General features: G+C 47.1%; 1 protein-coding gene across 5 annotated transcripts in view; it reads right to left on the bottom strand.

The window, feature by feature from the left end:
- Positions 1–23,294, bottom strand: part of PPP1R21 (protein phosphatase 1 regulatory subunit 21) — a 124,628-nt gene that overhangs the window by 27,957 nt on the left and 73,377 nt on the right. For all 5 annotated transcript variants that reach the window (XM_078864670.1, XM_078864672.1, XM_078864668.1 and 2 more), the window contains exons 10-18: positions 20,993–21,142; positions 15,980–16,081; positions 15,332–15,420; positions 14,439–14,575; positions 12,342–12,434; positions 11,979–12,106; positions 4,852–5,004; positions 2,471–2,563; positions 419–679 (exon numbers count right to left, since the gene is read on the bottom strand). In XM_078864670.1, coding sequence (XP_078720796.1) covers positions 419–679; positions 2,471–2,563; positions 4,852–5,004; positions 11,979–12,106; positions 12,342–12,434; positions 14,439–14,575; positions 15,332–15,420; positions 15,980–16,081; positions 20,993–21,142 — 1,206 coding nt within the window. The remainder of the gene's footprint in view (positions 1–418; positions 680–2,470; positions 2,564–4,851; positions 5,005–11,978; positions 12,107–12,341; positions 12,435–14,438; positions 14,576–15,331; positions 15,421–15,979; positions 16,082–20,992; positions 21,143–23,294) is intronic.

Below are 23,294 nucleotides of genomic sequence, written 5' to 3'. Positions count from 1 at the left end.
TCACGCTTTTAGAGTATTTGGCTGCTCGAAATGTCCACATGATGATAAGCCACTTCATTGAGCTATGGTTTGTGGCCAGGTCACTTCTGCAAAAGAGCTATACAGTTCATTGGGCCTTACCTGGTAAAATAACAATAGTTGAATAGTTTAATCATGCCCGAGGAGAGGGCAGAGGGTCGTTTATAACCTGGTCAATTCTGCACAGGTACATATGGGGCTTTTACCCTTTGCGCATGTTTCATTTCTCTTCTTAATTCATCTCTTTTCTCTCATATCTCTTTGGAGAACTGTTGCTTCTGAAAACATCTCTCTCCCACAGCTTCCTTCATTGCTCTAGCACACCGTGTTATATATTAAGACGAGTGGCTCTCACACTGCTTTTGCTGGTTTCGCTGCGTTCGGCTCGCCGCACACTCACCGGCGTGCTGGCGCCAGCACCGTCGTACTGTGCCACTGCATCTCGCATGTTCCCCTCCTGCGCTGTCGCTGCCTCCTGCCCCTCACCGCTACCGCCGCTACCACCGGCACTGACTTGGCTCAGTGCCACGTGCAAGCGCGTCTCCAGCTGGCGGCAGCGTGCTGTCTCCTTCTCAAACCGCGCCTGCGCCAGCTGCGTCTCGAGTAACCAGTGCTCCTTCTCCTGCTCCAGCCGCAGCAGCTTCTCCTGGGTCTGTAACACCTGCAGCAGCAGCAACAGAAGTAGCAGCAGAACAGGAACAGCCTGGTTCAGCACTGCTACAGCACAGCCAATGCAGATGTAGAGGGGACAGACAGGGGTAACAGGAGAAGACCTGGAATAATAACACGTGACACAGCTACCAGCACAGGCTGTAACGAGTGCTTGACACACTGCGGTGATCCTGCATGGATTACCGACCGTAATCAGAATTATGGCACAAGCAAGTGCTCGCACCGACACAATGGAAGTGTGGATTGTAGTCGGTGATATAGCGAATGCAATCGCTCGACGCAATGCAATCCACAATATATATTTTGCGCGCTCATGCACCGGACCGTTGCGGCGTGCGTTGTCCACACATGAACCACAGCTCGAAATATCCACGGCAAAACGAGGTGCCTGCGTGGTGCCCCAGGTGCCTTTGCAGGTTGCCTGCTCCTGCCGTTTTCCGTCACGTGATAGGCAGCCCGTTGGCGGGAATCGCAACGCATCGTGGGGCACGCGCTTCTGTGGGCACATCCCCTCACCACAGCCTATTGTACACAGCAGGCTGAGAGGGAGCAGTGATGCCAAGGCGTCAGCCAAGGCAATTTCCGAGGCGACATGCAGCACCACCTTACGACCCATGGCAATTCAGTAGCTGGGACTGTCTTTCCCGTCTGTCAGAATGAGGGGGGAGACTTTTGCATTCAGAATCAAAATATTCATCATGGAGGAGGAATTCGATGAGCTATTAAGCTCTTTTTCACAGATGTCCAGTGGGGGACGGGTAAGAACCTCATAATGACAAACAAATAATACAAAAACACGCTATTACAACTTTCCATACCGTGCCCTGACTCCGAGGTGACATAAAGAAACATGCGTGGCAGTCGGCGAAGCGAGTGTTTGGTGCACCTCGTGGGATTATAAATTACTCATACAGGAACCACGAGTCACATTATATTTAATTCATCATTTCCAACGCACGGAAATATATTTTTTACGAAACTTTACCATAGACTCAGCGCGATAGAAAATATAAACATGTGAAGAGGAGCAGAGACAGCGAGAGGGTTGTTACATTCTAACACGCAGGCTGTCGTGACCAATATGGTAGTTCCATCCTTGCTAGTCTGGAGGCTATGAGTACGTAAAAAAGTAACACAGCACTTTATCCCACCTGGCATAACAGATGACCGAACACAGGACGTGGCAAAGAGCCTGGCATAGCACAGTGAGTACTTCGTACAATGGGTAGATGGTTGACTGAGTAATGAACAAGTAGTCAATGATTTATTAGTGAGTAATGAATGATTAAGTAGCAATTGAGTGGTAGTCGATTGGGTGGTGAGTGAGTGTTTTAACAAGTAGTGAGTGCTTGAGTGCTTTAGCGAGTTGTAAGTGGAAGAGCGAAGGACCAGTGGGTGAGTATGGGGTTAAGTGAATAGTGAGTAGTAACCATTGAATGAGTGAGTAGTTGAGTAGTGAATTAGGGGTGAGTAGTGAATTAGGGGATCGGTGAGTCGTGAGCAAGTGGTAGGCATATGAGTGAGCAAGTGGTGAGTATCATGTTAGATTGAGTGACTGATTTAACAAGTACTGAGTGGTTGAGATTGGTGGGTGAAAAGTGGGTGAATGAGTAGTTTTGTTCGTGGTTCAGTGACTGGTGAGTGATTAAGTGCATTATTGGTGTGAATAGTAAGTGAGCGTGAGTGATTGGTTGAATTATTGGTGGATGGGTGAGTAGTGACAGAGTAGTGGATGAGAAGTGAGCAATGATTGGTAGTGAGTGAGGAGCGAGTGAGTTACCTGTTGAGCCAGGCCTTCACGGCTCTCGGTGGAGCTAAGTAGCACCGCCCGGTTAGCCATAGCCTCCTCATACGGCACCGAGTCCGGGGGCGACTACACAAAGACAAAGATCCCCCGTATAGCCTTAATGGACTGTTGGGGCAAGTGCGGTTAGCGAGTAGCACCTATGAAGGTCGGCGCAACACACGAGGGGGTGGGTGGCCAGCAACACGCCCGGCCGCCTTTGTCTCCCCAGTGGCGATGTTTACACACCACACCAGGTGCTTATTTGAGCCCGAGTGTTGCCCACACACGCACATGCGCAGTGCTTTTTTTTTCAGTCACAGAGTTCTTTTGGTTGGGTCCCGAGGAGATGCCTTGTGAATGCTTATCAACAGGACATAGGAAATGCTCGTCGTGCCTCAGTGGGTGCCATCCTGGATCAGGTCAGGGGGGAGGAGGAGTAGAGGGGTGCTTGAACTGGGATTATGTAGAGCAGTGCACGTTTCCTCAAGCTCAATTTTGATTGGGCGATTACATTTGGTTGGGGGAGTGATAATAATCGGCAACCCCGATCACACATGGTTGATGTAAAATATGTTCGGCACGACTCTTGTAAAAAATAAAATAACTGGCTGTATGAACGTGAGTAAGGCATGTATAAAAACACATCTCAGCAAGCTCATTAACAGAACTGACCTACAGTAGAAATGTACGTATTGAGCGGTCTCTTCCCGTGTCTCACTAAGAGGAGTTGGAGGCTCTGCTGCTGAACCTGGAGTGTGCTACTAAGAGGTGGGGGGCCCTACCATCAGCTCTACCAAAACCAAGGACCTGCCTGGGTATTCTGTGGAATCAAACACTGCACCCCCTCAACTCCCCAAGAGTTATGGAGAGAGTAGAGATATTTCCATACCTTGGCAGTGTACTTATGACCAGCTGCGGTTTGCCAGCGGAAGTCTTACTCCGAATCAGTCGGGCGGCATTACCTTTTCATTAGCTATGTCATGTTGTGGGGAAGCTACCTGGTCTGTCCCTCCACACAAAGTTTCGGGTCTTCTCGGCCAGTCAGGCCCTCCTTTCTCGATGCTTGCAAAACGTGGACCCGTCCAATGGAACATCTGTGATAGTTAGAAACATTCAGGCTGGCCTGCCTATGATTCATCCTCGGTTTAACCAGACTGTATTGTGGGAGCTACACAAATTCTTGAAAGATTTGGACACAGTCCCATTGGTGAGCTCCTCCGGTAAGCAAGGCTGCATTGGCTGGGGCATGTAGGCTGTGTTCCCAGTCACCGCATGCCCAAAACTGTTTTTGTTCAGTCGCACAGAGGGAGCTACATGGGTGCAGCACAGACTGGAAAAGAGAAGGGCGGATGTGGTACAGGAGCACTGGCGGAGCCAGTGGGGGGGGGGGGTGGCACATGCCCCCCCAATTGATCCCATCAAAATCCTGAATTTCGATTGGATCATTGGGGTTTATTAGTAATAAATCGGCATTTTGCGACTCCCACTGCTACTGTGTAGCATATTATTATGTAGGGACTCTATGCGATGATAGGAAAATAGTCTGAGTCCATAAATGGCAATAAGTAATGGCAAAGCAGTTATATGTGGCTCACAGAATTGTGCACAGATGCATATACAATACACGACTTCCCTGAAGGCAAACACCTTCAGCAAGCGCGATGCCGATCACACATGGTTAGAATTCGACCCTTGATCGATGGCTGCGCCATCGCCGTGCACGCGTCGAATAAAAATCAAGGAACAAGTCCTTACTGACTAACAACTCCTATAATTTTACATTGCTGGAGGGGTTGCCCCCCACTACCTGAAAATCCTGGCTCCGCCATTGTACAGGAGGATATGGAGTTGACTAGACTTGCTAATTAATTGGTACCAGCGGTGTCAAGATCGGCTTCTGTAGAGGAGGCTCATGAAGGACGCTACTGGGCAGTTGGAGTTAGTCGCCCTCCAATAACAGCGGAGGGCAGAAGAGCAAGACTCACAACTAAGAGCATAGTGCCGGGTGGATAAAACACAGCAAGTTGGCACAGAAGGAACATAGGTGGGGCATCAGCCAGTCATCTCAGTCAGTCAACCCATGGCACCTGGGTCTGTCCCATGATCTCCCGCCAGCAACCCTTCGACACATCACATGGTGACAAAGTGCAGCTCGCCTAAGTTTAACTAAATTGTGGGTGGAGCAGTCACACTGTGAGAGCTGGATGATTGATTGATTGTAACTGGTTGGATTGGTCTACCTAGGTACTAGGTCGAGTGGTCTCTCCGTGAGTGGAGCGAACGTCTCGCCGATTCTGATTCTGTGTTGGAGGAAGCGAGCAAGCAGTCTCATTGTGCAAGGAGCACACTGGCTGTGGTCTAGCGGTGGTGATCACCTGTTGGATGGTGAACATGTACTGTGCCGCTTTCCACCGGTACTTGGCCACGCATCGCGCTGCTTCAGCGCCACCGGCCACCCCCCGCCAGCCAAAGGCGGAGCTGGGGGCTACTGACAGGAAGTCCAGGCTGGCAGCGAAAAACTCGGCAATCTGTTCAGCACAGCACACCGTACCACAGCACACTATACCACAGTACACTGTACCACAGCCCATTGTAACACAGCACACCGTACCACAGCACATTATACCACAGTACACTATACCATAGCCCATCATCACCCCCTCCCCCATTACCCTGGCTGCATCGATCACATCCAGCCCTTTATAAATCCACTGCTTCATTATGCCTCCCCATGCCGTGTCAGTCAGGAGTTGTTTGACCATACTTTATCAAAGCTGGTCAGTGTGGGTTTTTTGTGGGAGGGAAGCCCAGGCAGGTTCCAAATATAATTCGCCACCGATGTTAGCTATGGCCAGGAATCGGAAATCGCATCGCGATGTTCACAGCGCGGCGCATTGACTGCTGCACGATTGCTCCACTCCACACTTACCGTGGCCATGACGGCTGCTGCTATTCCCCTTTAAAACGCTGCGTAAATCCTAACTGCATTGTGATTGAATTTAACAGACCATAATGTTGCTGATGTGTTCCAACGCATCTGGAAGAGTAACAGCATCCCCAAGGACTAGACAAAAGACCTAATCGTGAGACTCTCCAAAAAGGGAGAGCTTGGAAACTGCGACAACTGGCGAGGAATTACACTCCTCTCGCTTCTTAGCAAGGTCTTCTGCAAAATGCCGTTCAACAGGATTAACAGTCCCCTTGACCAGACCCTGCAGAAAGAAAAAGCCGGCTTTAGGAAAGGCAGAGGCTGCATGGACCACATATTCACTCTACGCAATATCACAGAACAGTGCCTGGAATAAAAAGCCCCACTATACCTCAAATTCATCAATTTTAATAAAGCTTTCCATAGCATACACAGAGACAGTCTTTGGCATTCCACTAAAACTCATTGAGCTGATCAAGAGTTTCAATGAAGAATTTGAATGTGCAATCCTGGTCAACAACACTACCTCAGGCTTGATCCCCGTCACGTCGGGGGTACGCCAATATGCATCCTTTCACCAATTCTCTTCCTGGTTACCATTGACTGGGTTATGAGCAGGGACGTGAGGTCAGAGGAGCCAAGGGAGGCAGTGCCTCACCTTTCATACTCCAATGAAAATAGCTGTTACGAAAAGTAAAAAAAAAGAATAATCAAATAAAATAAATATTAAGATTTTTCCACTGATCTGTGTTATAAATGTCCTTTCTGTATGATTCCAATCATTTTTATAGTCAAAATCGCCAAATGTGCGGAGCTCCGCTGCAAATACAGGAATAGATGAGAGGTGAGGCAGTAACGAGCTCAGCCTCCCCTCTGATTGCGCAACCCCTCAATAACTGGATGGAGCGCGGGTAATAAGCGTGTGCCTGTTACGATCTCAGTATGTCACCGATGTAATGTTTGTAGACCCCTTCATTTCATGTCCTCGCCTTCCATACTCCAGGTAACTTATTTCACGTATGTGTATAAAGATATTTAGGCTCGCTGGTCTCGTCATGAAACTGCAATGAAAAAGCAGCAGGGGAAGCAGCCTCACTGAGGGGGACGTGTCTGACACGCCCCCCTCAGTGAGGACATGCCCCCTTAGTGAGGCCACGCCCCCTCCGTTAAGCCACGCCCCCTCAGTGTGTAAATCTGGTTCTGACACTAGCCAGTGCCTCCCCAGCCATTGACCTCACCGCACGTCACTAGTTATGAGATGTACCACAAGAGACTTCCCAAGGGGAATCCAATGGACCCCCTGCTCAGTGCTCGAAGATCTTGATTTCACAGATGACATAGCTCTGCTCTCTTCTCAACAAACCCATACGCAGGAGAAAACAACTCGGTTTAGCCAGTTTGCTGATCAACTAGGCCTGCAAATAAATATAGAAAAGACCCAAGAGATGAAAATCAACTAAACAACAACAAATACTACAATCAAGGGCAACTCACTGGAACAGGTTGAAACATTTACATACCTTGGCACTGTCATAAGCAAAGAAAACTCCACCTCAAAAGACATCAAGTCCAGACTAAAAAAATTAACCCGTAAAAACAAAGTTTTTCACTATAAATCCTCTATATGCGTGGCATCGGTTTTATTTTATTATTCATTTCTGTTTTTCTTGAGTAAGAGTTTCATTTTTATCACATTGGTATTTTAAATTAAATATGAAAAAAAAAAGTTCCTAAAAAGTGGAAAATTTAGGAAAAAAATTTTCACGAAAATAAATTGTCACGCACGAGTCTGTGTGCAAAATGTCAGCTCAATTGGATCACGGGAAGTGGGTTAAAAAACGACCGAAAGATTTGCACGGTCGTAAGCGCGCGAGCAAGCAAGCAAGCAAGTGAACTTAATATAAAGGATTTAAAAAGGCAAGACACACTGTCTTCCAACATAAATATTTGGAAGTCTCGCCAATACAGTTTAAAGACAAAGGTACGAATCTATAATAGCAAAGTAAAATCAGGACTGAGATACAATAGTGCAAGTTGGAGAACCACCAAGATAGACATGAACTCCCTATCAACCTTCTACAACAACTACCTGAGGAAAATCTGTCACATCTTCTGGCCAAACAAGATTTCAACCCAGGACCTGTATATAAAAACCAATAAAAAATGTGTAAGTTGGGACAATAGAACCGAGTTCATAGCGAAAACCACCCTACAGTGGACACCACAAGGGAACAAAACCACAGGGCAGGCCGAAGACCATCTGGCGACGCACCGTTCCAGACCAACTAAAGACCATGGGCCTGTCTTGGGGTGAAGCAGAGAAGGCTGCTAAATTGTGGCGTTATACTCCACAGGGAGCGAAGAGGAGTAAGTAATGTTGCTGACGAGACAAACTCTGGAGTAAAACCACTTCAGAATTTGCATGCTTAAACAAATGCTGCTGTAACGCATGAGCCCTGGAGGTTCAACAATTGAGGTACACAAAATAATGTTTTATATACTGTAAATCAGAGCCTTGTTTCATATATTTAATTTCCACAAGTCACGACAATGGCAAATAATGCTGTACAATGCAGCACATGCAATCTACTCATGATACAGTTTTTTGCAATACACGTTCCTTCGGAGTGGACAGGTAGGAACTTGGTTGGACAGATCATTCGTGCACGACAGATAGACAAATAATCCCTGGTGGGCAGTGTGGAACCTGTTGTTCCTACCTGTATAAGTGTAGTGTATCGTGTCGTGTATAGTGTAGTGTGTAGGTTAAACGTTGAGTTTTATAAGGGCACCACGGGGTGACCAGCCCCTCCCCACCCAGCCCCACCCCTCCCACGCCCCACCCTCCCCACCCAGTCCCTCATCACCCAGCCCCTCCCCACCCAGCCCCTCCCCACTGTTGTATATATGCCCCTTTTTTCAAAAATGTATATTAAGAATAATTCTGCCAATATTTTTTTGTTGTTCACATAGTCACTCGGAAGCGAAACAACGAACCCCCCCCCCCCTTTCGCAATCAGCTGCAGTGACACGCTCGAAACAAAAGGCCGGAGACGAACCATAAAAGATAATAAGCCCCTCCTCGTACAAAGGACAGAGAGAGGGGGGTGTTGTAACACGGACTTCAAAGCTGTGCTCACAAGCAGGACGGCGAAAAGCGAACAGATGGGTTTTGTGGGCTATTTTAATTAACAAAGTTCCAAAACTTAGTGACCAAGATTAAGTGAACATTATCGATCCTCACACTCACTCCAATTAAAAACCAGGCTACAATCCACACCAGTGGATCATGACTCCTCATTTATTAATTCAATACTAATGTTATTGTTACCTTCAATAATTCTCTACACGACCTGATCAAAAAAAAAATAATAATAATTATGGCAGTCAGGGTCCTTCCTAAGCCAAAACGAATTCTCTAACCTCGGGATATAATAATAATTCTAAACAAACCAAATAATTATTACGAATAGTAGACAAAGGGTCATCTAGAAGAATTAAAGGTGAAACAAGTCAGTCATACCTAACCAAGATGTAATGTACTCCATAGGAAGAGAGCCTCACAACCGCCTTTGTCTTCCCGCAGCACGGATAGCAAGATTTGCACACACAAGGAAAAAACATCTCTCCATAAAGAAAATCAAACCCCGACGGAAATACTGTGAACCCGGCTACAACATACCTTGAATCACTTATAATATTACTAGTAATTTTGATTGTAAGAAGTAAAGTGAGTCTCATTTTAACTTCCAAACAAAAAACGGAAAAACTTGGAAGGTTGTGAGAGACAGTAACGCCCAGAGCGAGGGAAGTGGCTCTCACAATTTTTTTTATTGCAGGTTGGGCATCTGTGTTCCATGGATGAAAAGATGGCTTGGGGGAGGAGATGTAACAGATGTCTCAATAAAAAACATGCACACACACACACATACCACTCCCCACAGCCAGCGACATCAAAAAAAGTTGGGCTTTTGTGAACAGAGAGAGGGGAGGGAGTTTCACGTTCTCTTGGTTTAAGCACAAACGCACATCACGCAACTCAGTCTTGTTTCAGTCTTGCGACACAGCTTTGCGAGAAAGACTTGCGAGGGAGTTTTGGCGGAGGCTTGCCGGCAGGCACCGACACCAACCATGGGTGTCATGCCTCGAGGAGAGATGGGACGAGAGGTCGTTAGGGGCTGAGTTCGGTATGAGCCGACAGAGTTGCGCTGACGAGCAATCAGCTGCGAGGAAGGGTAGAAACGCAAACCGTTGACCAAGCCTTCCACCAAGGAACGAAAGCCTCGTTCATCGCCACAAAGCATCGGGCGCCACCGGGGGCCACCGGGCACCACCGAGCGCCACCGACCGAAGGGTGTCAGCCATCAGCGGACAAGTGGCGAGCGTCCTGTCGACCCGTCATCCAACAGGGGAAAGAGCCTGACCGGCCGCCCGTGAGGAAGAGGAGAGCGCCATCGAATGTGCCGTGTGTTCGACCACACACCGACCTGCACCAGCTGGGAACCAAGACATCCAGCAGCTGACGAGCTGCGCGCGCTATCTGACGACGGAATCGCCGAGCGCCACGAGCCTCTTCAAAGACAGCATCGTGCCGACGCCGCTCATCCAGCAGTGGAGAGAGAGAGCCAAAGGCTCACTGCAGACACGCCCGCGCGAGGGAGCAGGGCGTGAAGCCGCTGTTTGTATGCCCCTCCCCCACCCACAAGCTCACGACACAGCGCCCGGCATTCGCTTAAAACAATAATTTATCAAGGGGACAATACACACGCACATACACGAGAATCACTAACTGGCCGTGAAGGCATCGTGACTCATCGAGTGATAAGAATACGTCGTTTATAAGTGCCTTAGTCGTTTTTTGAAATTTTGTTTTATTTAGTTTTTTTTATCGCATAAATTACGAATAGATTCATCAATGTAAACTAAACTTTTGAAACCTTCGTCATGAATCTACACGCTCACAGAGAGAGAATATCGTGTCAAATCTGTTTCTTTGTCATAGAACCTGATCCACGAATTAATTAAAGCTTAGCCAGAGATACGAATCTCCCATAAAGAGGACACGCACGGCGTCGCACACCATTGTTCCAAGACATTTCGTTAAATATATAATCTTGCTGATTAATCTATTGCCGTATACTTTGCCTTCGGGATACAATAGTTTGCTCATCGCCTTTCATATGAATATCATTGCATGCATGTTTAAGGACTTTTCCTGTCGCCAGATATGCTCGTGTTACGCGGTGGAATAATTGTATGTGCGGTTGGAGACCTAACATAAACACACTAAGAGATAATTAATGTTTAAGCAAGAATAATTGTTTTATCCCCATTGATACTACTCTGTGCAGCGAAGCTAAGCTTAATTATCATAAATGCCCGCATTAACATAATCGCAAACATTTGCATAAACAAATACGCATATCTTAGCATAATTTATGCACATAATTAAATAAATATTATTCTTCCTGAGATTTACACATTTTCCAAATCTTAATTTTATTTTTATTATTTTTTTTTATAAAATTTTCATAACCCGACATATACAACACCACCCAGCCCCACCCTCCCCACCCACCCCCTCCCCACCCTCCCCTCTCCACCCAGCCCCACCCCTCTCACCCCCCACCCTCCCCTCCCCATATGCACGACAGACAGACAAATAATCCCTGGTGGGCAGTGTGGAACCTGTTGTTCCTACCTGTATAAGTGTAGTGTATCGTGTCGTGTATAGTGTAGTGTGTAGGTTAAACGTTGAGTTTTATAAGGGCACCACGGGGTGACCAGCCCCTCCCCACCCAGCCCCACCCCTCCCACGCCCCACCCTCCCCACCCAGTCCCTCATCACCCAGCCCCTCCCCACCCAGCCCCTCCCCACTGTTGTATATATGCCCCTTTTTCCAAAAATGTATATTAAGAATAATTCTGCCAATATTTTTTTGTTGTTCACATAGTCACTCGGAAGCGCAAACAACGAACCCCCCCCCCTTCGCAATCAGCTGCAGTGACACGCTCGCAACAAAAGGCCGGAGACGAACCATAAAAGATTATTGAGCTCAAGTCTTAATAATAGCGACTTCGACCTGCCAAGAATTGTTAATCTTTGGGTAGACTTGGCCCTCCCTCAAGGGATTGTGGAATTTCTCCGAGAGGCCCTGGGGCCATCAATGGAGATGAACACCAACCCACGCTCGTTTGTACCGGGAGACACTTTGTTGAAGTTGTCATCCAATGGTCTTTCACTGAATTTTGAGGTTAGGCCACGTCATCATCTTGAGAACCCTCCACCATCCCGCATAGCCAAATAAATTAAACTCTCGTGCTTGCGTTTAACTCGACAATTATTAATTCTCTCAGCTCACCAGTAAGTTGAAGAGCAAATAAAAAAAATCGAATGTAGCAATTAGACAGATTTTGCCAGATCACATGGTCCAAACCCAGAAAGATCAACGATGAATCACATGAGCTGCAACTTTCGTCATCCAACGTTGCGCAACCTCACTGTCTACTGCTATCTTCCCCGGTGTCTCTGTAAGCCCAGGCGGCCGCTATAGTGCTGGACAGGCGGCGCACCTTGCCAGTGGTGCAGGCGAGGGCGACGAGGGATGAGAGGAGACACTCGTTAGTGGAGCGCAGCTTGTGGCTTGAAGTGGGCAGTTCGTGCTCCAAGCTCACCTTGGCGCCATAGTGCTTAGAGATCCCTGTGTGTGTGTGCATGCAGGCAGGCAAACCGTGCAGACACAACGGTAAACGACACGACCTGAAAGGCAACGAGCGCGGTCCTCATCGTGTGTCTACACGTGCCCAGACCGTGTGTCCCATAGACTCATCCGCGAGCATTCTTGGAACAATTAATAATGACAGCGCGGTGCTTTACGTGGGCCACCATGTAAGACCCCGTGACACGGCACGGTGGGTCACGCATCGCGCTCTTACCCTGGGCAGCGCGGTGCAGGCTGTGCAGGGCGGCTCCGAGCTGTGTGTGCACTGCACCGTGGTTGTCAGGGTGCATCTCCTGAGGCCTCGTTCCTTAGCATGGAGGGAGGCAAGAGGCGACATTAAATGGCCAATTCGTTACATGCGAAAGTGCTTGGCGCATTATAAACAAAACACTGCCACAATTCGACTTTACGAATTAATTATTTGCTTGGCATTAAGGGCGCATTGTAATGTGGTTTGTTTTTTGGTTGTTTTCCTCTTAATTTTATTTGGTTCATTGTTGTCATTGCTTTCATGTTACTGCTTGTGTCATACTGGTGATAATGCCGATTTGGCTTGAGACCTCCTTTGCCCAACCAGAGCAGGTGATGAGCACACTGCCCAAATATGGAAACTTCTCCACTCTCTGCACAACTGCCCCATCACTCATAGTGAGGGGAGCGTTTGAGGACATAAAATACCCTGGTAGGTGCTTTGTTTTTGTGGAGCTGATGGTAAGACACCATCTCCTTAGTAGCATGCTCCAGGTTCCGCAGTAGCACCTCCAACTCCTTCTCGGAGTTGGCAGAAATCACAAGATCATCCGCATACGTAATATGGTTGACCAAAAGGGAGCCATCCCTTGACCGCACCCGGACACAAAATGGCTCTGACACCCGGTCACACAACTTTATCTGGGCCTGCCCACCATCATGAAGGTCCTTAATCATTGTGAGCAGACGGTCTGGTACTCCAAAAAGAGGAAGAATAACTCATAACCCTAGCCTATTGATATCATAGGCTTTTACCAGGTCAATAACACAGACATGTAGGTCCTGTTGAAATTCACTCTGACATATACAAATACAAAGAACCCCCGTATAGCCTTAACAGACTGTGGGCTAAGTGCTGTTAGTGAGCACTGATGAAGGCTGGCACATTACATGATGGAGTGGGTGGCCACCATCACACCCAGCCGCCTTTGTCTCCCCAGTGGCGATGTTTACACATCACACCAGGTACTCATTTGAGACCGAGTCGATCTAGGGGAGGCCCAGGACCAATTCAGATAATAGCCACTGGTGTTGGCCGTGAGCAGGAATCGAAGTCCGGTTGCCTTGTTCATAGCACAGCGTGCTACCCACAACACTACCGCTTCCCATTATGATTGATACACACACAAACACTCTTTCTCTTACAGAAAGTAACACAACTGAACGTAACACAACCTAACAATTACATACATGCACTCTCAACACACCTCACACAAATACACAAAGAATCACACTCGCATCGCTTTATAAAAAACACAAATAATATTACTGTACAAACGACCTCAGCCGCAGAAGAACTTAACCCGTTGAGTGATTATGTCACAGTGGCCATGTTGCATTTGGGCTTTCACAGCAGCCATTTTGCATAGGTCTTTTACGGCAGCCATATTACATAGGGCTTTCACAATTGCTGCCCGGTGGATTTCACATGCTTTTTCTGTACTCGGGCCCATAGTCTGTTGAGTTTTCACCTGGTTAAATAAAATAAATGTGTAGAATCCTAAGGACGTGTAGGGTTTCCATAAACCAATTAGATAATATATTAATTCCTGAAGGGAAATCACCAATGTGATTATTAACACTGGTATCAACTAGATGGAGTGGTGCTAGGGCCGTGCACCTTTCAAATACATTTTTATATCAACTCAGTCCATCATCATCATCCCCCTGGAGTCAATGTAATGTGCATTATCACTTTGTAGAAAGCCAACAGCCCTTTACTTATGGTTAGGCTGCTTCCCACTTTCCAGGGAAGGAGCAATGAATCAGTGAAAAGATTCAATTATAAAAAGGCATTTTATTAAATGAAAATTTATTTGGAGCAGCTGTCCACATGATTCGGTGTTGGTAAAGTCAGTGGTTGCCCCTGGGGGCAAAAGCTGAGACCCACCGAAGGAATGCAAAATTTCCACCACTGGCTAAGGGGCCACCAATGGCAATGAGGTGAGAACCACGCCCATTTTTGAATGGGAGAGGATTCACTGAAAGACAGCGAGCGCCAGGTCAGGGTGTGGGAGGCATCTGTGGGGGCGCGTGGAGGAGGAGAATGAAGCAGCACTACCGGGCAGCGTGAGCGCCACCACGTAGGTGCTTGTGCGGGAGAAGGCTGCTGTCATGGCTCTCACGTCCTGTTCCAGTGCGGCGTTGTGGGTACGCAGCTCCTCGCTGCACAGGGGCGAGCGAGACTCCTCCTGCAGGCTGCATGGGTGACATCACGGGGACATCACAGGGATCATCGCGGGGACACCACAGGGACACCGCGGGAGACATCGTGGGGGACATTGTGGGGATATCGCGGGGAACACCGTCGGGACACCACGGGGGACATAATGAAGATATGGCGGGACATCACGGGCGACACCACGGGGACACGAGTGGGGACATTGAGGGGACATCACAGGGATATCGTGCAGTCATGCAGGCTGGCGTGGAGCCCTGCTCCCTCTCCTCTCTGCGGAATTCAACTACAGCGGTGGTGGTTCCAAACCTGTCCGAGCCACTGTCAACTGTCAACAAAAAAAGTGTACGTACTGCCATAGAGTAAAACATTTAGGCCACTTAACAAGGCGTCATGGACCAACAGTGTTATGCTGACTCCAGGTTGGGAACCACATCTCCATAGGATACCTGAGATGGCATGTGGCCTTCGTAATTTTTGCAATGGATCCTTGAAATAAACGAAACTATTTACAAAACTAGACCATTTTTTTTTCATTTTACCAGGTAAAAAAGAAGTGACCTGGCCACAAATGATAGCTCAACGAAGTGGCTTACCACGTGAAAATTTATAGCAGCTAAATCCTCTAAACCCATTTTTATTCTAAATGTGAAGGGAAAAACCGGAGGACGCAGGGAAAATCCACACTACCACGGGGAGAGAGATATGCACGTATGAAATAAATGTGGAAATGCAAGAAAATTTTGGATTTGCATCCAAAACTGGAGCTGTCATACCTCTCCAGCTGGTAGGGCGTGAGCTTGGACAGGTAGGACACATAGTTAGAGAGGCTGTCGGAGAACGGCGACAGCGACACGACAGTCTCCTGTGACAGACGCAGAAAAAGATGCCTCCCGGTTACGAACTTACCGCTGCGGTATAAACCATAAAAGTTTTTTTTAGGGTTAGATCGCGTAAATATAAACGTGTCATTAAACATGCCATCACCCAACACAGCCAATTAGTGAGGTTTGTCACGTAAACAAAATGTGGCAATCAGTTACGAGTTCAGCACGCCGGTTGTGTGTTGGAAAGTAAACCCACAACATTTACCATTCGAGTACTGTGACGTTTTTCTGGTAGATTACTCTCCAACACAACCGTTGTGGTGAACTAGCAACAAATTATACGTTTTGTTTATGTGACAAACCTTCCTAATTGGCCGTGTCGAGTGGTGGTGGGTTTAATAACACATTCATATTTATGCGATCTAACGCAAAAACCTCTAATTATGGTAATATTGGTCGGGAAAGCCTACTACTATGTGTTAAACAGGTCAGGCCATGTGTTGAGCTTGCACATCACTGTCAAATTTCTATCATTACACCGTTGCGACCTTGGCTTCATCGGGTGCATGCCACAGTGGTGTTGGGGTCTGATGTTACCAGCATCGTGACTGCATCCTCTGTAATGCTGTCATGCAGCTGCTGCATGCCCTGGTCCAGGGGACGCACGTACGACGCATTCTCATGCAGAAATTGGCAAAACTGCGGTGAGAAAACAAAACGGACAGACGGCCACCATCAGCGTTAAGGACCTTTCCTCTCGACGCCCGGTCACCATGCTCTTGACTTGGTCCGGATCACCCCGCTTACTCTATTCACTTGATATAAAATAAATGAATAAATATACAAACTATTGGGTTCAGTCACATTCATCTTGCCAAATATGAGTTGTAAGACCCTCCACCACCCAAGTTAAAGAAACAAGTTTAATTGTTATGCGTACGGGTGGTAAATGCGCAAAGTATAATTGTTTCATTCTAGATTTGAAGCTTTCGTGACTGCAAGGATTCATATTCTTAGTTCTTTCGGTAAAGTCACGTAGGTAAAAAATGAAATTAAAATTAATAAAAATAAAATTAAAATAAAAATCACGACGTTTCGGAGGCAACACAAGTCTCCGTCATCAGTTGGGACCGTCACATCCAGATTTGCTGTATCAAGTTTGTATTGGGTCTTATAATTTCACCAAAAGAGTGCTAAATAATGACTTCTGACACCAGTTGTAGCGGGTCAGGAACCAGAGGAGAACGTAGGCGAGGCAACACAATATTTATTTAACTGCACCGCATACAAGGTCCCTAACACAAAGGGGTAACGCCCCTTTCACCCCATACCTAAGGAGGTATGGCCTCCGGGCTACACTGCCTCCTAACACTGGACCACTCTAGCTCTGAGCCCTCCAGCTAGGGGTCCTAGGGAAGGCTACGCTGACCCGACCGTCCCAAGGTCACCGGGTCTTGACCGCTGGCCTCACTGAGCTCCGGCCCTTAGAAGGACAGCGGAGCTTGGGGTCCAGGGTCCTATCTTCAGCTCCCGTCTTCGGTCTTCAGCTTGGAGATGACTGAGCCGGACCCTTCCTAGCCACGCCTCCCTTCCAGAACCTTCTGGAAGGTGACATCATCCCCCAATCCCCCCTCGCGGGGTTTGGGGATTTGTGTCCCAGGATCCATTCTCCTAGGGATTGGCGTTGGCCCCTTGGGCCATGATCCTTTACACTGGCGTGACGCCGCTTCCGCCCCCAATTGACGAGAAGGGGGAGCTTCCCGCTAACAGCATGGGGGGTGGCGATGAATACCTCTAAACAGGGACAACATTGATACACTGCCCTCATTACTTACCTCTCCCACTTCTCATGTCTTCTATAACCGACCTTATCATGATCCTAAAGTTACCATAACATATTGCTCTGATCTCAGCAGTGCTGGCTGAGTGGCTGTGACCCAGGAAATATGAATCTCATGACACAGTGCGACCCACACACAAGTCTGAAACACACGGACAAGTAGCGATAACACAGCCATCTATAGCCTACTGAGTGACAGAAAGGCACCCACGTGAGTGTATACGCGCAATACTTTGTGTAATCATCCAATATGTGCCCAAATACCTCGGAAGCTAAGCAAGTGGGAACCTTAATAACGCTTGAATGGGTGATCACAGTTTGTGATCGGGCTTGTAGAATTGCGTGGCGGCCAGCAGTATAGGACAGGGTGGCCAAATACATTGTTGTACTGTATTGATATGCTCCCTCATCTATGCCCTTCCCACCCTCAATCCGCACTTACCAGCGTGGTGGAGTAATTTCACAGTAGGGAGCGGTGGCGTAATACCTGCTGGATTTGAACCCGTGAACCCCTGCAACAAGCAGCGAACATGCTGATGCTGGGCAAAGTTACCGCCCCATGTACAGGCAGACCTTGCTTCATGCTCAGGATGTGTTCCTGGAGAAGTGAGCAGTGGCGGCTCCTGCAAAATCTCTCAGGGGGGGGCAAATGTCTGGATGATTGATAAGGATAAGGTCCACCCATGCAATGGATAAATTAACAGCTTAAGCATATAAAGGCAACTTCACTTCTTTAATATTAATGAAAAATAAAGTGACTCTTACAATACATCTTGTTTGTTTCTATACTCACTATTAAAACAAACCACTCAAGTTTATTTTATTAAAGATTCCACTACGTGGCGACAAATTATATTGTTGGATGAAACGTGCTTACGTATGATGACGTAAGCACGTATGATGACGTAAGCACGTTAGGGCGAGCCCTCCCGGAAGCCATAGAGAATGCATTGCAGCGCCCCCGTTCGAAAAAAATCATCTTTGAATGTAAGTCTATGGGACCACTCGGGGCGATTCTCAGCTGGAGGGAAATCGCCCAAAAAGAGGCGGTACTCCACAGAACGTAGCATGACGCTGATTGGACTATATCCAGAGGCACAGTGATGGCTAGCGTGACTCTGTGGTTGAATGACATTGGTGGTGCGTCGCCCAATCGCCCTAATGAAGAAACCGCCCCTGGAAGTGAGCACTTATCGAATCAGCGCTAGAAGGGGTCATTATATACCACTATATACTACATGGGGATGTAATCCTGACTGCATTATTTATTTAGTATGAGCATGCACACGAGGTATTCATTGGGATACCAGGAATACAGTAGAACCTCTGGTCACGACCATAATTCGTTCCATAACTTTGGTCGCAACCCAATTTGGTCGTGACTCGAACCTAATTTCCCCATTGGATTGTATGTAAATACGATTAATCCATTCCAGACTCCTACGAACTGTATATAAATATTGTTTTTTAAAGATTTTTAAGCACAAAAATAGTTAATTATGCCGTAGAATTCACAGTGTAATAGTAAACTAAATGTAAAAACATTGAATAACACTGAAAAAACCTTCTGGCGTGAAGGAAGTGAGGAGGAAGATGATTGGGGTGGAGGTTACTGTTTTGAGGGAGAGTCCGCCTCCGCGATGGAAGGACGTTCTCCTTCAGGTGTTTTCTCTCTTGCGATTTCTTCGTCTTCTAATGTTTCGTCTTCAGGAATTTCTGGGTCAGGGGTTTCTTGTTTTTTTATCCGTTTAGCTGGTGGACCAACAGTCACCAAAAAACGATCTAATGTGACTTGTCTTTTCCTGCGCATCTACACTCTATTCGTAAGAGTTTTGTCGGGGTGGTGCTTTTCAAAGAAATTCTAGCACTCATTCCATACTTTTCAATAATTTCCTTCTTCACTTCGATTTAAATTTTCTTTAAAACCTTCTTCTCACCATGGCTAATTGCAAAATTAATGCAAAAATACGCAAAATACTGCACAGAGTTCACAGCGAATGAGCGCACGTCTGACCGAGACCGATTACTAAGCGAGACTGAATGAGCAAGCGGCCACAAGTGGGTCGCTGTTGTTTGTAAACAAACAACAGGAAATTTGGCGCTAACAAAAAAATGGCGCGGAAGGGGAAATCGGCCGCGCGCCATGTTTGATCGCCACCCGAGTATGTGTTCGTGAGCAGATTCAAACATTTTGTTAATTTTTTGGTCGGAACCCGATTTGGTCATGGTCAGAAGTGTTCGTGACCAGAGGTTCTACTGTACCATTAACAATAATACAGGTGTAGTGACGTAAATACGGTTACTGTGCTATTAGTGCCAGCCATTATTCAGAGTGCTGCTGAGCGCCAGAAACCTCCCTGGGAGGCTTGAGAGACACGTGACCGGAGGCCCGGGAGCCCTTGCTTGATACAGCAGGGGGCGTGGCCGAGGGCGTGGCCAAGGGCGGATCGAGGCCGCGGCTAGGGAAATAAAGGGGGAGCACCGAGGGGATTCGGGGCTCGTTTTTGGGTATCAACTGGAAAAGTCTTCGCTCTTCGTTCTCCGCTCCTCGTTCGTTGTGTAGTTTAGCTGGGATTCATGGGTCAAGTAACATGTGTGCTACCGATCCGTCCGTACAGTTTAAGCACACGCACATAGCGACAGATAGCCACACCTAGCTAGAGAACCCGGAGTGTTACGTAGTTGTTTTTAAATGTGTTGCCTCCAAGTTAGAGTGTGTGCATCCCTCTGTACACAGACTACACAGGTGATAAATATCTTATTCCAGAATTAAAAAGAGTAATTATAACATGAGTAAGTATTATGGCACTGTGTACTCGAGTGCATTCTACTGTACTCCTACATGGCAGTGGTGAGGAGGTTTTGGAGCTGCTATTGCACTCCCAGTCCGGGACATTTCAGAGAAGAACTCCAGGACCTCAGTGACGTTCTTAGTGATGCCCTCAGTCTATATTTATGTGGCGAGGTTTCTTTTAGGTGGAACCTGAGACTCTATTCTGGTCTCAAGAGTTCTCACCTTGATAATATGGGAAAGAAAAACTCAAGTCGATTTATTTTCAATCTTCAGGGACTCCTCTACTTACGAACGAGTTAGGTTCCAGAGATCTGTTTGTAAATCGATTTGTTCGCAAGTCCAACTTTACTCCTGTCAATTCCATACATGTTGTACGGAATCGTACACTAAACACGGGGAATGGCTTCCAAAGTTGTACAATCGCCTGCAGATGTAGATGCCACTGGTTATTCATGTTCTGCAGATGTAGATGCCATCACCGCCATCTATTGTGTGGCAATTGAACTTACAACTCTCGGTCCGTACAGGCAACTGGAAATATGGACTGATTCGTTCCTAAGTCAAATGTTCGTAAGTGGAGGAGTCGCTGTAATCGGGAACACAAATCATGCGGGTCTGTGGTTTGCTCAGAGCCATGCGTCGCTCTCATTGGCTGAGCGAATGATGGGGGCGTTGACCTTTCCTCGGTCAGCGATGCTGCTGCTGTGTGCTCTCATGCGTAAGTGTTTTATGCGCATTTCGATTTTATAATTTTTGTTGTTGTAAAAAATGTCTGCGGGACATAGAGAGCTCGAAGGAATTGACGCTTTACGTGGTGGGGCTAAGCGGGACCTGCCTGTAACAACATCACGACAAAAGGACTGCATGAACGTGAACTGTGCAGGAGAAATTGAGGGCATGCATGAGAGCCGCCCTAAGTCAGAAACCATAGGATGGGAGGAGACTGCGGGACGGCCGTTGTGGGGAGCGCTACCACCTTCTGGTTCACGGGCGAGACGGGGTGCGTGGATGCGTCGAGTGGGTGCACGAGGCAGCGCTGCTCCGTGTACGTGTGGAAGTTGAGCAGTGACGACACCAGGTCCTGCACCAGCAACAGCGCCTGGCCTACCAGCTCACGTGCACGCAGCTACACACATGCACACAAAAATACACAACTTTCAACCAAATACATAGCCTTTATAGAATGTTAAGACATTCTACATCCGCACCTCCAATTAGCACGGTTGGCGATTTAAGATGCGAAAAAAGTTAATCATAAATACATATAGTTTAACACATAGGCTTTCCCAACCAATATTATCCATATCTTGATTTTATTTTTTCTATCTACTTGACTTTACCGAAAAAACCAAAGAGTATAATATTATCCATAAGAGGTGTTTTGGGTTAGATCGCGTAAATATAAATGTGTCATTACACCCGCCACCACTTGACGCAACCAATTAGTAATGTTTGGCATGATAACAAAACATGCCAATTAGTTACTAGTTCAGCACACCAGTGTGTTGGAGAGTAAACCTCCAACATTTACAATTCGAGTTCTGTGACGTTTCGCCGGTAATTATACATTCGTACAGGACAAGTGCTGTGAGCAAGCAACGATGAAGTCTATCACAGCAAACGATGAGATGGTGTGGTTAGCACCACGTTAGTTCACCTTCATCTCCCCAGTGGTGATGTTTACACATCAACCCGGGTATTCATATGAGACTGAGTCGACCAAGGGGAGACCAAAAAAGATTCAGCAGTGTCAATGATGGTGACCATGAGTGGGAACCAGTGCTTAGTACATAGCATGGACCACTATACTACTGCTCCCCGTGACAATCAAGTACAAAGATCCCCCATATAGCCTTTAACAGATTTTTGGAGTAAGTGCTGTTAGCGGGTGACGATGGATCAGCATTCCCGACATGCCACCTGTCAGTACCCGGTTCACATCGAGGTAACAAATTAACCTCCCAGTGAACCAAATTCTTGGAACTTCTATTGGAGGGATCACGGCATCATCACTACCAACCATTCAATGTGCAACCCTGTGGCTTTCATGCCATTGAGCCTGAACTCCGAGTCTTATAATTCACCATTGAGGGTCTTTTCGATGTCACGCGAAACCTAATCAGTGTTCTTGTTCACCACCCATCCCCTCCATTGAAGCTGGACGCTGCAATGTTGGCTGATGTGACATAAAGTCATATGTCCCACACCCAAAGCACGGGCAAGCCGCACATGTCCAGTTTGACATCGTGGACGCTGTACAGCTGACATCCACTGACCTCCGTTATGTAATTCAGGTCGATGGATTTCAGGTTGCAAATATCTACAAGTCTGCCAGCATCAACTGGGACTAACAAGTTCTACAAAGTCTGATTCATGCAGCCATCAAGGTCAGTGACTTCAACAGTCACCACATGGACCGGGGCTACACAGAGGTAGATGCCGACAATGAACAACTTGCAAACTGGACCTCACAAAACTACCTTGCTTTTATTCACATCCCCCAATCTGCATAGCACATTCCACTCCTCCCGATGTAAATGCGACCACTGTAGCTTCAATAATCTGTCTATGAATTTTGGGTTTGGAAGACATTGCTCGTTAATGCACAAGAAGGCAACCTTACATTCAACTTTTTGATTACCTGATGAATATGCATATGAAAGAATAAGGCAGCATAAATAATAAAACCCAAGGTATTTATAAATATCACTACGTTCAAAAATTAGACCATTCAATGCTACATCTGGGTGGTGCATGAGCGGCCACCTTTGTCTCCCCAGTGGCGATGTTTACACACCGCATCAAGTACTCATTTGAGGCCGACTCGACCTAGGGGAGACCCAGGATAATCGTCACTAGTGTTGGCCTTGCACCAGGCGGTCGACGAGATGTTGGCCGCCGATATAATTTCTCCATCTAACAGTCCGTGGGGTGCTCCCATAGTTCTTGTCAAAAAGCAAGATGGGAGTTTGCGGTTTTGCATTGACTTCCGCAAACTAAATAAAATCTCCGTGGCTGACAGGTACCCTCTCCCACGAATGGATGACTTGTTAGATGCTTTGGCAGGGGCGAGTTATTTTTCCACTCTTGACCTGCTGTCGGGGTTCTGGCAATTGCTTCTGGATGACAGCTCTAAACCCAAAACCACTTTTCGTACACAAGGGTTATTTGAATTTAACCGGCTCCCTATTGGCCTTCACTTTGCTCCAATGTTCCATAGGCTCATGGAGCTGGTTTTGGCGGGCCTCCAGTGGGAATCTTGTTTAATCTATTTGGAC

This window comes from Lampetra fluviatilis, chromosome 18 (genome assembly GCF_964198595.1).
Source record: "Lampetra fluviatilis chromosome 18, kcLamFluv1.1, whole genome shotgun sequence".
NCBI lineage: Eukaryota > Metazoa > Chordata > Hyperoartia > Petromyzontiformes > Petromyzontidae > Lampetra > Lampetra fluviatilis.
The sequence above is the reverse complement of the archived record's forward strand: the minus strand, read 5'-3'. Positions and strand labels throughout refer to the sequence as shown.